At 45.5% G+C, this 16,019-nt stretch overlaps 1 protein-coding gene across 2 annotated transcripts in view; it reads right to left on the bottom strand.

Moving 5' to 3' along the window:
• ASPM (assembly factor for spindle microtubules) overlaps positions 1-16,019 on the bottom strand; it is a 393,967-nt gene that overhangs the window by 146,032 nt on the left and 231,916 nt on the right. For both annotated transcript variants that reach the window (XM_085601843.1, XM_085601844.1), the window contains exon 23: positions 6,846-7,055. In XM_085601843.1, the coding sequence (XP_085457969.1) occupies positions 6,846-7,055 (210 nt within the window). The remainder of the gene's footprint in view (positions 1-6,845; positions 7,056-16,019) is intronic.

Raw genomic sequence — 16,019 nt, 5'->3', positions numbered from 1 at the left:
GCAGGGTGGAGACTCTACAGGCACATCAAAACAGATCATACATGCAGGCACCCACAACCAACATGCATACAGGGAAGAGCACATACACCACGACAACCAGACACACACAACACTGCGAGCCCAGATGAAGATAAACACACCATTAATTAAAAACAAAACATGCGGCCAGAGCACGGGCAGCGCACTCACAAATGACAAGTGGAAAGAGGGATGACACCTTTCATACATAAGCATTCAGAGACACGCACCAACAAGCAACATAAAAAAACAGGTGCAAAATGAACAAGCACAGACAGACAACACGCAGCACGGTCACAAGACGATGTCAGTTTCGTCGTAGGTGTTTTATTAATGTACTCCACTCACATGTTCACGAGAACAAGCGCACACAGGCTGAAACACTCACCTTTGGAGCGGGGAGACTTAAAAAAGAACAAGCACGGCCGCGCTAATTTGAAACAGATGGCCCAAGCTCGCCGCTGCTGGATGATACCTTTCATACATGAGCATTCAGAGATACGCACCAACAAGCGACAAACACAGGTGCAAAATGAACAAGCACAGACAGACAACACGCAGCACGGTCACAAGAGGCTGTCGGTTTTGTCGTAGGCGTTTTATGCATGTTCTCCACTCACAGATGGCACCTGCGTGCCGCTGCTCCAAAAAGCACGACAGTAAAGGCTATTTAGAAAAGAAAAAAAACAGATGGACCCTGCACGTGCCGCTGCTCCAAAAAGCATGACAGTAAAAGATATTTCTAAAACAGATGGCCCCTGCGCGCGCCGCTGCTCCAGTAAGCACGACAGTGAAAGCTAATTAGACCAGCACGAGCGACAATTGGAAACAGATGGCGCCGCTGCTCGCTCCCGCAAGGTAAACGCCGTACATGCACGAGTGCTCATTGGAAACAGTGCAGTACATGCACGAGTTTCCGAAAAAGTCCTGAGTGATTCCAAGAGGTCATCTCCTAAGCAGCGCTTGTGCGATGTGTTAGGCTCGACATAAAAATGACACTACTGTATTCTTCGTAAGAATTGGGTGAGGACTCAATTTAACTCTGAGATAACTCAAGTGACCTCTATTAAACCCTGACCTCGGATGACGAAAAACGTTTCTCATTTGATACCACCAGATTCACAGTTCTGATGCCTAGCTGGATCTTCCCTTGCTGCCAAGAGGGAACTGTAGCAAACATATCTCAGGACTAACCCTTCATTGTGGAGGTACAGCATGCAGAGGTTGGGCTTCTGGAATAAAGGCTGGTGTCAGAGTTACTGTTTTGTTGGCACACAAAAAGCACAAATTGTGCGGATATGTCACTGTCATTTGCTTCCTAAAGTCACTGCATGGTTTCAACCCAGTAACTTTAGGTGGGAACATCGTTTCATTGCACACTGGGTTTGAATTTGGAAGGTAGAAACTCTAGGACACTGGAGGACACCAAATCCTGATCCTTTGAAATATTTTTTGAAACCGCTCAGCCTAGGTCTTTTTTCTTTTTCCTTTTTCCTTTGTTTTCACCACTTTAAGTGTAGCAGAGAAGTGTGATTGGCAAGTACATGTGTTCAAAAGACATGTGGCAGTCAACGTGTTTTTTGCCCAAAAATGAGGGCACGAGTACTGGTTTTGTCCTTCCTAGTGTCTTAATGTGGACGCCCAGCTACTTTCCTACTGGCTTACTTTCACAAGCTTATCGTGGTTTGACTTAGACTTTAGCCAAATTTGTCATCCTTCTATACTAGGTTTACTACTAAGACAGAACAGCTACATGTACTCGCTCGCAGGGAGTCACTCCATTTTTATATAAGTAAGAGACAATAGGAAGGCCGAAAACCAGTTTTCGTGCCCCCTTCTTTGGTGTACATAAGCTACAGGAACATTTTGAGCCTCAAAAAAGTCTCTGTATAGAAAAAACATGTGTCCGCTGCTAGATGTCTTTTGGACACATGTACATGCCAATCAAGAATATCCGTAACACAAAGAGAAAAGAAAAAAACACATGAACTAGACTTTTTGAAAAAATATTACAAGTGAATAGAATTTGGTGTGCTCTAGTGTTAGAGTTTCTATGTGCTTGTCTGTAGTTTACAATCAATTATAACACACACCTTACTGGTACCAGAATGTGAGGACACGGTTTGTAGCACCTTATCTAAAAACATTTTGTACTTTAGACTTCTGTTTGTATGCAGATTTATTTTACCCTTACCGTGCCGATTTCAGTGGTTGTGCATTTATCTAATACCACAGGTACCAATAATTGCGTGAGTTCTCATATGGATTTGGAAGGTGGGCAAAAGCAGACAAACAAGGGAGTGGAGTTACAGATCTGGGTTTGAAGGCACAGAAAGAAAGGGACTGGTGCTTGCACGCAAGGGTGGTGGTTTTATGCGACTGTTTCTCATCTCTTCTGGGGCAGGACAAAGCCAACGCAAAGTTAAGTGGGGTACACAGGAGTAGTGCTGTTAAAAAAACAAATAAAGAAAAAAAACTACCAGATCCAGTCTGGCGCTTTGAGATTTTCTAAAGAGGAGGGAAACGCAGTTATAAGTATCCATCAGAAAGTGACCAACTGGAAAAACAAACACTCAAATGGAAAAGTGGGATCATGGACAGAAACAGCGCACGCACTTGGTGCTCTTTTGCACATTTGTTAGAACTATCACTTGTCGCTACTCCATTGGTGACCTTGTACCTGGCAAAGTGTCTTTAAACACTAACCAGCCTCAGGTACTTCCTGCCACCAAGTAGGTTTCCGTGAAAGTCAGTCCACCTTTTGCAACACAAACGTGTTTTCATTTCATAGATATAAGAACATGAGGCTTGTGAGCAGACATCCATCATCTGGAAGAAACACATTTATTTCAATAATTTACTTTTTCATGCTGACGTGGCCTTGGAAACTAGGAATTCTTGCCACCAAGGCGCTTGCATTATTGAAGCTAAGATTCAGATGGTGAGCAAATGTATGTAAATCTAAAGGAGACAACAAATGTTAGGATAACAAAATTAAAACGGTTAGGTCTAGTATGCTGTGTGTTCGAAATCAAAGTCTGAGGGTGGAAGGTGCTGGGGTCCAATTGTATCAACTGGGATCTTTTACGACTCTTGTCCTGAGGCCCAACTAATGTGGACCCTTGTAGCAGAGTAGGATCTGCTTCACCACTTTTTGCTGGTGTTTCACTGTTTTTCGACCTTAGTCTGGCTGTGGACCTGCTAATCAGGACCCCAGCCTAGCTGCTTCCTCTCTAAAATGGTTTCCATGTACATTAGGTGCATTTCAAATTGGATTCTGGAGTGCCTTATAAGCCCCTAGTATATGGTATACTATGTACCTAGGGCATTGGTACCTCAGAGGCCTACCAGGGGCTGAAGCATGTATTATGTCACCCCTGGGAAGCACTCCAAAATGACACCACAGGTCTGCTACTGCACCCTGGGTAAGCAGCCCTCGAGGTAAATGCTAACTTTGGACTGGCTGCACGGAAACATGTTGTGTTTGGTGTCAAACGCTTTGGAATACCCTGGACGAAACTCTGCAACATATATCCTGGACCTTCCACATTCTACTTTAACTAGAAGACTGAAGAAATCTCCCTTGGGGTCAAGGAGTGACTCCCCTGCGTGGCAGGCACCAAAGAAGCAACTGTCCGTTCTGCAATTCTGAAGCTCCCGCCGGACGCCAAAGTCTCTGCATCCCCAGAGGTGAATTTCCAGACTTCCCCGAGGCTACCCTGAGTCCACAGCAAAGCGGAGGCCCATGGCTATTGTGGATGACATGGAACCGTGACCCCTGGACACTGATCTTTTGCTGATCCATCAGCATCCTGGTCTTCCTCGAAGTTGTGCTTTGGGCTCCGAGTAGCCCCAGCCTTGAGCACCTCCTGCACCGAAGATTTCTGGCCTCCACTCCACGATTTACCCGTGGGCCAGTTTCAAGTGCGACCCCTCGAGGCTCCTTCGTGATCGCTAGCCCGTTGGCTAGTAGGTCCCCACGAAGGCAACTCCTCTTCTGATTGGGCTTTCCTGGTTGCTCCAGACGTGCCCCAACTTACTCTCGCTGGGTGAGTCCCCCAGACCTTGCTGGTCTGCACCGACGTCCTTTTTCTATTTCCAAGTGACTTGCCGTTGCCAAGGCTTGTTGGGACCAATCTGGTTGCCGACACCGCAGCACTCGACAGACTTCGTGGGACAGCTCAAATCCAGCTCCTGGTCGTCGTCGACGTCTCCTGGACCTCATGGCTGAAGAATCAAGACACCCGTCAACTCACCTGAAGCACCTGACATCTGTGGGCATTGGACTATCGTGCCCCTGGTCACTGGTAAGTGAGCCAGACTGTCCCCTCTGCTTTCAGGTTCCTTCCATCCGCGATCCGGCCGTGGATCGCTTCGGACACTTTTCTTGTTCACGGCAGCAGCACTTCCTGAGCAGCTTCCATTGAAAACAGCGACGCGACGAGACACCATTTGACACCTATGCACCCAGCTTCCCTGGGTGAGGTAACTAGAGTACTCCGGTGCTCCCGTGGGTGTTGGCCCTAGACACCTCTAAGTCCAAAAGAGTTCACTCGTAGTCATCCTCCAAGTGTCCTTAAACTCTAAATTTCCAACCGTGACTTTCTCCATAGAAGTGAACGGCGATTCGCGGATGTGTTCTCACACTACACGCATCCCCTGTGGGTCCCCTGTGTCACTACCTTGGGTGGTTCCTTGTGGTCTAAGCACTTCTACAGGCTCTAGGCCTTGTGTCTAGTTCAGTCGTGGTTCTTATACCACTTTATTGGTATATAGTTTCGTACGCCCCTATGGCCCAAACGTGTATTTGTGCTGATACTGTTGAATACTGATTTGTAAATTAAGTACTTCGTACTCCAGCCTCATAAAGAGACTAGAGGGGGTGTGTTTTATCTTAAATACATATATTTTAAATATATACCTGGTGTGGTTGTCTTTTCATTTGATCATTCAAGAGATTATAGACTGGTAAAACAAACTGCTTTACATTCCTTCAAGACTTAGCCTGAAGGCAGCTCTCTATAGCTACCTCTAGGATAGCTTTCAATAAAGGTTGTCTTTTACCTATCACCATAAGGGGTTGTTTGGACTGATACAAGGTGTCCACTATAACTAGTGGACAGCATATATCAGGCAAACTTCTCACAACCCTAAACTGGGAACCAAGTACAGCCACAAATGGGTTTGCTGCCTTTCCTCCTCTATAATTCACTTTTCTCTTAAAGTCTCTGTCCCGTGTAGGGGCTTAGAAGCGTAGTTTCAAAGTTCCTCAACTCGTTGTCTCTTGGCCAAATACACAGAAGCGACATCACACCTCCATCTCCCACTGAAATTTCCTGGGAGCAGCCAACAAGATGGCTTACCTCCTGCATAGCATCTTGGGTACTTTCAAGATGGCAGAATTAGGTTGAAATCTGCAAGAGCTCCCTCTATAGCTAAGCTCCACTCCTAACTGAGACTGCAAAACGTTCTCCAGAGACTTCAAAGGGAACCAGAGATGTGGATTTTGTCTGTTCCCCATTAGTCTCTGAGATAGGCATGTCTATTCTTGTCAGAATGTCACATAATCACCCTATGCAGATTTAATCCCATACAGTTTCTCGATCAGTAGAATGTCAATACTATCAAGTAGGCCATTGTACAGGAGAGTCTTTTGAGCTGCCAACTAGCCAGAGAGTTAACGTGATCCAGCAGGGCTGCGGAAACCGTGAATTTCATTAGGAAGGCTTGATCATATACAGATAATTAGAGAGCATGAATTGTGGGATGAGATAAGTTCCTGGGAACTCTTTCTATTTAAACCCATTTTGAATCAGTTAGTTCAATGGGTCTATAAAAATGGATGTAGATTACTGGTCTAAAAAGTCATCAATTGCTCTAATGTAGGCCTTCTTTGGAAATGAGAAAGCATTTCCATGTTTAGAAATACTCTGTGATGTCCAACTTCGATCAGACGGGTAAAGATTCAATACAGTTTGCTACTCATTATCTATAACAGAATTAAGATCTAGTGTGAAATTAATTGAGGGATATTGTATTCTACTAAATGTGTTAAAAGCAACTATTCATTCAGTGACTAACGAATTTCTTAGATGAAGCAATACATCTTAAAAATATATATGTATAAACTAGGACATAATCGGACTAAATAAACTTATCTTTGGCTGATCAATCTCATTACAACTGACTAAAGGAAGTACTGATTTTTTTTTAAAAACACGGCAAACAGGACCACATATATTTTATGTGTACTCAGGACTCCAAACATAGGAAAAGTTGCGTACTCCCTTTTCTATGTTGCACTAGTGTAAATACAGTGAAACAAGACAGACTTTAGTCAAAATAAATGAGGGTTTTCTTTCGGAAACCTAATTAAATTAGAAGTCCTTCACAGGTCACGCCCACTTTATTCAGGATCCTATCTGTCACAGGCTACCCGAGTGCACACAGACAATAGTCTTCCTCGCACATGCTCTGGTGCAACCAGCATAGAGCCTCTTACCCTAGCAGCGGATTTATATAAAAAGGCAGACTCTGGTCATGACAGCTTAAAATCATTTTGCTAGAAGATGACAGTAGGTGAGAATCCATGTTGGCGTCTCACCCATTGCAGAGATTTAAAAAAATCAGGCAATTCAAAAATAAAAATAAAAGTCTAGGTGGAATTAAGCGATTAAGAACCCACTTCACCCACCGTGGACAAAAAAATCAGCTTCAATGAAATGAAGATTACGGTTATCACAATAATCGGTTTCATAATTCACCGGCAATGCCCCACAACATCCATTTGCCTCACCCATACAAAGCATAACGTTTTGCATACATACCATTCTTCTAACCAACCAGCCGCGTGTCAGAGCTTGAAGCTGGATGACTGCATTTCGAGTTTTAATGTACTTAAGTCTGTCACGTCGTCCATCTTGAACAGCTCGCAGGTAGCTTTGTAAGGTGAGTGCAGCAGCTTTTAGTCGGAGAAATTTACATCGCTCTCGATAGCCTCTGTAAGCTCCTTGTATCAATATGGCAGCTTCTTTTTTCTGGTTATAAACAAGTACCAATGGAAAAAAAAAACATAAGTGCCATCGTATTTCACAACGTTAATATCACTCTAGTCAATAAATTGTCATAGTTAATGTTGCTGTGCACAATGCTCATATTTAACTTCACATAATAGTGACAACTGCAGTAAAAAAAAAAATTTACAGAGGAAAAAAATGCAAGCAAATTAAAAGTGACACCAAAGAGTTTAAAATTGTGAATTATTTTAAGAATTAATTAAAGCATGTGTCGCGATTGCAGAAATCGGGACGATACTAAAGGAGAAGTTTCGAATAATCATGTAGTGTGCTGGTAGCCCAAAGCAGTGTTGAAAATCTCAAGCCCAGCTACATCTAAAATAATATTAGTAAACATTAAGTGTTTATTTCTTCTGTTTTGGTGCCACACGAGGCCCGGCTTGCATCACGTAACTATCAATAAGGGAAAAAACTAGGACCAGCGTGCACGCAGAAAAAAAACGGTTTTAAAGAAATCCTCTAGCCTTTCGGCAATTCTTGTTTTGTCATGACTTTTTCAAAACTTTCTTGTTTGAGAAGCATTTATTTCTAAAGAAAAACACGGACTTAAGCCAAACATGTTTTTGGTCTCAAAAAGTACACTTTACCATAGTATTCCCTGATACTGAAGAGAACTACTTTGTGTAAGGGAAGCATTCCTCAATCCATAGTGTAGTCAGCCAATAACTGAAGTGGGAGGAAGCATTACCCCTTGATTCATGCTCGACTCGGTGTGAAAATATTATGAATGACACAATAAAAAACACATGGATAAAGTGTGGATAAAAACCCCTATAAGTAATTATATCATACACATAATTTTGTAAAATCAAAAGGTCCTGGCTAACACTGCCTTATTACGATGTCTGGTAGGCGGACCGCTGCCCGCTATCGCGGCGGTCTGGAGACTACCTGACAAGCAGTCAACTGTCCGACCGCCGTAGTACGATGCGACCGCTGGGCTGGCAGTCGCAAAGTGCTCCTTTTTATTGCGGTTTGTGCTGCGGCCACAGCACAAGCCACAATGTAAAGGGGCACCTCGATGCACCACGTGGTGCATGGCATACTTTGCATTGAGGTGCGTGGTGTGCAACTACATGTGCCCCCTGGGCCACTTTACAGTGGGCCACAATGGACGAGAGCCCCATTTGTAGCACCCAAAATAAATTTCCAACAGCCTTTTCATGGGAGTATTTCCGACATAATCGGGATTGCGATTCAGACCACCCCCCCCTCACGGGATCATTGATACTGTCGGAGGCGGTGGTCTTCCAGCCGACCGTTTAGGGTCTAACCGCCTGGATTGCAATCTGGAGGTCGGACCAAAGGGCTGTCGGTCGGACTGCCACCGACGACCTGTCGGTGGTGGTCCAACTGACATCGTAAAAAGGCCACAGACATAAAAAAGGCAATCATTGTGCCACTGACTGCCAGACTCTTGCCTTTGAGAAAGCAGAGAAAAAAGCAAAAACGAAAACAGGAAAGAAAGACAAAAAGGAAGCAAAGCGAAGGAAGGCAAGAAAGAAGGAAAGAAAGAGGCCAAGAAAGACGGAAGGCAAGATGGAAAGAAAGAAGGAATGAAAGAAAGGAAAAAGGAAAGAAAGAAGGTGAGGGGAAGGAAAGAAAAAAAGGATGAATAATAAAAAGACAAAGAAAAGAAAAAAGAATGAACGCAGGAAAGAAAAAGAGAAAGACAATTTCAATTTATGCAAAACTGTATTTCTAAAATAGATGTGTGGTGCTTTTAAGGGATTTTTCCAAATGCTTTATTGTACTGTATGCCGACTTGGAAACCAAGACAGTTTTGACAGAAAAAAAAGATAAAGAAACGGAAAGAACAAAAAAGAAAAAATATGAAAGACAGAAAGCAAGAAAGAAAAGGATGGAATAGAAGCAAAATAGAAGGAAAGAACACAAGAAGGAATAAAAGCAAGAAAGAATGAAAGATGGAATGAAAGCAGGAATGAAGAAAAAATAAGGCAAGCAAGAAAGAAGGATTGAACGAAAAAAGAAAGAAAACAGGAAAGAAAGAAAAGAGAAAAGAGAAAGGGAATGGAAGATTGAAAAAAATCAAAAGGAAAAAGGAATGAAAGAAGGAAAAAAGATAACAAGGGAATGAAAAAGCAATAACAAGGTAAACAAAGAAAGAAGGAAGAATGAAAGCAAGGAAGTTAAAACACAACCGTTTCAAATGGACACTATTTTCAGTCAGATAAAAGAACGCTTCAAAAGGAATTCACAACAGCATTGGCAGGATACAGGAACTGGCAAGGAATGGAATGTGGCCTCTGCTCACATATGGTATAAAGCGAGCTGCTCTCATAGCAGACTCTAAACACAAAGGCAACATCAAAGTAACAAATTAAAAACAAAATGATTGACACACAAGGGCACTAGTTTGTGTGCGGTTGTGCTCCTTGAGGAGCAAGATGCAGTCATGCAAAATGACATCCAGCGACTGAAGGGGGCTTACCGCTTGCCCCACGCTGTATGCAATAGTGGGCGGACGCAAAATGTGAATGTGAGACCAATAGATGAAGACATTAAGTATATTGTTTGAGTATACATATACACACATATATATGCACCTTGGCGTAGGCCTCCCTTCCATTTTTTGCTGGTGCCTCATTTGTTTTTGCTGGTTATAGATGCTTTGGGCACTGTGCCACTGCTGTCCAGTGCCACAGTGCAAGTGCTCCCTATGGAAAATTGATGTATGGATTAGTGATTCCATGATTGGCTAGTTTGGTTTACTTGTCAGACCCTTGTACAGTGCACCAGGGATGCCCAGGGCTTGTAAACTAAATGCTGCTGGTGGGATTGCAGCACTGGTTGTGCCACCCACAGAAGCAGCCTGTAAAGTGTGTCTCAGGTCTGCCATTGCAGAGCCTGTGTGCAGTCTGGTACTGCCATGCTGACTGAGCAAGTGCACCCGCTTGCCAGTCCCTAAACCTTCCCTTTTCTTCATATCAGACACCCCTATGGTAGGCCCAGGGGCATGGTGCATTGTAAGTATAAGGTAGGACATGCCCTGGTGTGTGTGGCATGTCCCAATGGTGATTTACAGCCATTTCCGTTTTCACTATTGCAAGGCTACCTGTTCCCCATAGGCCAGAATGGGTAGTTTGATTATTACATCTTATAATCCTAACTGACTCAGGGAACTAGGTCAAAAATTCGAGTTTAGTATGCCTGAACTCAGAATGACAAAATGCATCTTTTAGTGAAGTTGGTTTTAACATTCTGTATTTGAAAATGCCACTTTTAGAAAGTAGGTATTTTCTTGTCTAACCATCCAAGCCTGCCTCTGCTAGGTTGTGTATTCCTTGTCTGCAGTTTGAGTGACAGGGGCTGGGGGATTCCAGGAGACAAGGTGAGTCAGCACAGGGCTGAATAGAGAGATCTGCATGTAGATGGGTGGGAGGAGTCGCACCTGGGACCTGAATAGGGCTGTGCCTTCCCTCCACAATGCTGGCTCCACCTCCTGTGGTGCGTCTGACGTCTCTGCCCTTCACTGTGAAAGAAAACAAGGAGTCTTGTGAACAAAGTGCTCCAGGACTGACCAGAACAGGTTTGGACTAGGCAAAGGCCTCTCTACCTTCAGAGAACAAAGAGAAAATGAGTATAAATATTGGGACCCAAACCCAAGAACTTTACATCACTTTTGGGAAACAAGAGGAAAGCTTTCCTGAGGAGAGGAACCAGAGAGACTGAGGAGAGACTATCCCTAAGCTTGAGGGATTGGCCTGCAGTGGTTGCCTGACTGCCAGAGAGAGAGGAGAAAGGAACTTTGTGTGTACTTTATTCAACTTGTGAAGGATCTCCAAGGGCTTGAGAAAGAGCTTGCCTCCTGCTGAAGTCTCAGGGACAACAGACTTCAACCACCAGCTCCCAAAGAATTCTTTGGAAGTGCCTGCAGTTGTGTTGGGCTTCTGAGGGACTGCGTGTCGCAAGGAGCTGGAAGCGCGAATCATGTGGAAGAAGCGTGTCGCCACCACAGCAGCTGTCGTCGCATCACTGAACAAGGGTGTCGCCGTTGTAGCTGTCGCATTGTCGAAGCGTCTCGCATCACCGGAGAAGCGTGTCGCAGGGCCTGTCGCAGCTCAGAGGAATCATTGAGCCACCGCACGGCCGTCAGGCATGCACGCATCGTGCTGCATCAAGAAGACGACGCCATCTTTGTTTCATTGCACCGGATCTTCATCGCATCACGGCATTGTGGGCCGCATCGCCACGGAAGCACAGTAAGAAACCGATGCATCACCGTTCCTGTGTGTAAGAAACCGACGAATCACCTTCCCTGCAACACTTTCGTTGTATAGCGTTACGCATCCAAAGGTACATTGAACTCAAATTGTCGCATTTTAACATCCAAAGAGAACTAAGCTAATTCTACCATTTTAAGTACAGTATTGTGGATTTTTGTCATTTATGGTCTTGTGTTAAAACTATATAAAGAATACTTATTTTTGATATAAAACTTGTGTGGTGTCCATCTGTAGTGTTGTCACTTGATTACTGTATGTGTTCACACTGCCTCTGAGATAAGCCTGTCTGCTCGTGCCAAGCTACCAAGGGGGTGAGCAGGGGTTATTTTAGGAGTGTACCCTCTTACCCTGACTGGACATAAGGGTACCTATTTGTCAAAGGTACCTACCTCTGCCAACTAAAGACCCACAAATCTAACATTGGTGGTCAGCGGTGAGGATTCTGGACTTGCATGTGTGACTCATATACAGTAATTGGTGAACACTACTAGTGAGTGCAGACCAAACGCAACCACATACTTTTTGGTAGATTGTCTTTTCTGGGATTTTCTATTTTTGCAAAGAACTGCCAAGTTTAACCACCATGGAGAAAGCAACATCCATAGCATCTGTTGATTTTGATTGGGAAGAGGAGAAAATGAAATGTTACAATGTGAGGCAGCTGAAGCACTTCTGCAAGAAATTTAAAGTTGCAGTGACCGGTCTCTCCAAGAAGGATAAGTTCCAAAAGGCGCTGAGGACCTGGGTCGCAGCAAGGAGTACCCCTGAGAATGAGGAAGGGGTTGAGGATGCAGAGGGGCAGCTGGATGGGCCCTTGGGTCCAGGGGGGAGGAGAGCAACTTCCCCAGTAGGTAGCAGTGTTTCGGTCAAAGGCCTGTCCCCAGAAGAGTTGGAGGATAGGACGAGATGTAGGATGCATGAAATGGAGCTGACCAAGCTCAAATTGAGTGGGCAACTGGAGTTAGAGAATAGGAAATTGGCCCTAGAGGAAAAGAGAATGCAGTTAGATCATGAGAAAAGTTTGAGGGAGTTGGAATTGAAAGCCAGGAGCTTAGAGATTACTCCCTCTGGTGGCAGCACACCTTCAATGCCTGTGGAAGCTAGAGTGTATATTCCTGAAGATGTGGTGAGAGTTTTATAAGAATGATGATATTGGGCAGTGGTTTAAGGCCTATGAGGTATCCATATCCTCCCACTGGGTCCCTGAGAAGGATTGGGGAGCGGGGTTGTGGGGGCGGTTGTGAGAAAGAGCCATCTTTCTTGCATGGTATGCCCCCACTTTTTGCTGAATTGCTGATGTACTTTGACTGAGTGTGCCCTGGGCTCCTGCCAATCAGGTACCCAGGGCCTGTGTTCCTTCCCTAAAACTGCATGACAGCTTAAACCCAATTAGCATCTCTGGCCACATGTCAGCCCCTGGTAAATGGTGCCCTTGGTACCGAGGGCCTTGTGACCAGAGAAGGCCCCTAAGGGCTGCAGCACTTATTGTGCCACCCTTGGAGGCCCTGTACCCTGACACACACACACTGCCTTTGCAGGCTGAGTGTCTGGGTGCAGAACAAAAACAGAGAGTCGACATGGCACACATCCCTGTGTGCCATGCCCACAACACACAATGCCCTGGCATACCTCAGTCACCACTCTAGCTGGGTGCCCTATGCCAGTGGTGCATGGGCCCTTTGCCCCTACAGTACCCAGGTCCATTCCTGGGCACTGTAAGTGCAGTGCTGCCATTAAGAGTATATGGTGCTGGGAGGTTGTCAACATGAACTCCACAGCACCATGATGGCAACACTGAAGACTGAGAAGTTTGGTATCAAAATTCTCTGCACATTAAACCCGCACTGATGCCAGTGTGGGATTTAATGTACAATGCACGTCAGAGGGCAACTTAGAGTTGCCCCCTGAACCTAACCTACAATCCATGCCCTGTCTGAGGGGGTGCCTAGGCTGCCACACAGCAGACATGTTGCTGGACCCCTGGGTAGAGAGCCATCCGCTCTCCTGGGCTTGCAACAATGCACATCCCGGGCGAGGTGCTAGGTCTCCTCCCCCAGGATGGGCAGGAGAAGCTTCAAAGGCATGCTGCCTTTGTGAGCTTCTCCAGGCCACTTGCTGGCCCCCAACGGTTCTGACCCCCCACTCTGGCGGGAAGACTGGCGGGAAACCCCAAGGGAGGAAAGGGGGTGTGCCAGCCTCTGCCAACCCCACCCCTCAGGTGGGGGAGGCGATGTGAAGCACATCTCCGAGCTCTCGCCTTCTTGGAGATGGGGAGCCCTGCCCAATCAGGACTAGGCTACTGCCCCCCTCGCACAGGAGAGTGGCAGGATAAGGGGTGTACCCACCCCAGGGAAGGGACCCATTGGTCCCTGCCCTTTACCTACCTGTAACGCCCCAAAATTTAATATTTAGGGGCACCCTGAACCTTCCTTCCTCAGATCCCGAATCCGAAACAAGCAAGAAGATCAAGAAACAAGAAGACCTGCCATGCAGCTGCTAACAAGAGGAAGACACCAACTGATTTGGCCCCAGCCCTACAGGACTGTCGACCCTCGAACCTACTCCTGCTAAACTCCGGCGTCTCCAGTGGTCAGCAACCTCAAAAACCCCGGAGGACCTGCCTGGTGACTCTTAAAGACTGGGACTCCCACGAGCAGTGGTTCTGCTCAAAGCAAGTAACAAGCCCCTGGTGCCAACCAGGAACCGCGACTCCTGCACACTCTGCACCCGCCAAGCCTGGCCTGTGCTGGAGTGGACAAAGACCACGAGGACGTCCCCCCCCGGCGACTGTGACTCCGAATCAAGCACCCAAGGACCCACCTCGACACTCCTGACGACGCCTGCAGCCTCAGAACCAGGGACCACTCCAACCGCGACCAGCAGAGAGTAAGATTTCCCGACGCCAAAAGGCACCCCTGCACCCGGCGCCCTGCGGCCCCCTGTGCCAAACTCCTGGGTGCCTACCTATCCTACAGCTTCCCAACTTACCTCTCGAAGTGGTGGTCGCACCTGAAGAATCTTCGTCCCCGAGCTTGCAGCCTTTGTTCGTCACTGAGCTTCGCCATTGAAATCCATTGAGCGCCAGACGGCTCAAAAGCACCCTGCATCCAGCCGCCCGAGTGCCCCTGGGAGTGCAACCACTATCCTAATCTACTTCCCCACTTGCCCTGAGCAAGTGACCAGGAGCCCAGCTCCCACAGCCACATGGCCTGCTTTCCAGCAGCCACCAACCAAAGGCCCCCTGCCAGCCATAGGCTAACATTGGTCCTAACTCTCTCTGCACCCGGCTGCCCCTGTGCTGCTGAGGGTGTAACAACTGTACCTACCTGACCCTGGGAGACCCCCGAGTCTATGCCCAGAACCTTAACTCTGCCAGTCGAGTACTTACCCAAAAGCCGATAACTCACTTCTCTTCCATAGGGTAACATTGACTGGTTTCACTTGGAAATTCTTCTGTCGAGTTTTGAAACTTTAAAATATTCACTAAAAATCAGCCGAACAACGAAAACAAATTTACTCACCTGCTATCAGGAGAGATCCCCATGCTGGACCTTGGTCCCCAGCACTGACCATAAAAAGTAATTACAACAGTACTTACCGCTAACTTGATTTTCCTCCATAGGATAACATTGCCTGGTTTTCACCAGAAATTTCTGTCGATTTTTGAAACTTACAAATATTCGTTAAAAATCACCTGTATAACAAAAACGTATTCTTTCAACTGTTTACAGGAGTTGCACCAGTGCTGGATCCAGGATCCAACACTGAGTAAGAAAAAGTAACGATAACCCTACTTACCTGCTAAGTGAATTTCCTCCCATAGGATAACATTGTTGATTCTATGTGAAAAAGTTTCTAAGTGTCAACTTTTAAAATACAATAATATTACTTAAAAATCACAACTGTAACCAAAACGTTCTTACTCAACTGTTTACAGGAGATGTCCCAGGACTGAATCTAGGATCCAGTCCTGTGGTAAGAATAGTAATCCAAAGAGTAATCAATTGCATTTAACTAGAAATTCCCATTGAGCTCAATGTATAATTGTGTTTGAAATTGTGTCGCCCATTGCAACAACTGTATCTATTGCATTCAAAAGTCTATTGCCTATTGAAAGTATTTATCTAAAGCATCTCATTCTGAGAAAGTATATTTCGATACCTATAGTTGGTTCTAAAATAAAACTACTATATATTTTTATATACAAACTATTGGCCTAGAGTTCAGTTCTTGAGTGTGTGAGACCATTTGCTGACAGTGTGTACAACAAGTGCTTTACACTGTCCTCTGATACTGCCTTACTGCTCGACCAAGCTACGACTTTAGAGAGTAGGGTTATATCTAACTTTAGCCTCTGCCAAACCTCTGGGGACTGTGGACTCAGTGGCTCCGTATATACTGTTCTTAAATAGGTACAGTGTGCACATTCTTACAGCGGTTCCTTAGTGTGGGGCGGAACACACTGTTAGACTTGCCTTCTGAAGTCCATAATTCTTATAGCCACATGAAAGATGCACTGATGTCCAGGTATGGGTTGACTCTAATTGTATAAACAGAGGTTTAGAAATTGCAAGAAGGTGGAGTCAAGCACATGGGTATAATATGTAACTTTCTTTTGCAGAGCATTGGATGGTTGGGTGAAGGGTAGTAAAGTGAATGATTTTGAGGGGCTCCTTGA

The sequence above is a fragment of the Triturus cristatus genome, chromosome 4_2 (assembly GCF_964204655.1).
Source record: "Triturus cristatus chromosome 4_2, aTriCri1.1, whole genome shotgun sequence".
Classification (NCBI taxonomy): Eukaryota; Metazoa; Chordata; class Amphibia; order Caudata; family Salamandridae; genus Triturus; species Triturus cristatus.
The sequence above is the reverse complement of the archived record's forward strand: the minus strand, read 5'-3'. Positions and strand labels throughout refer to the sequence as shown.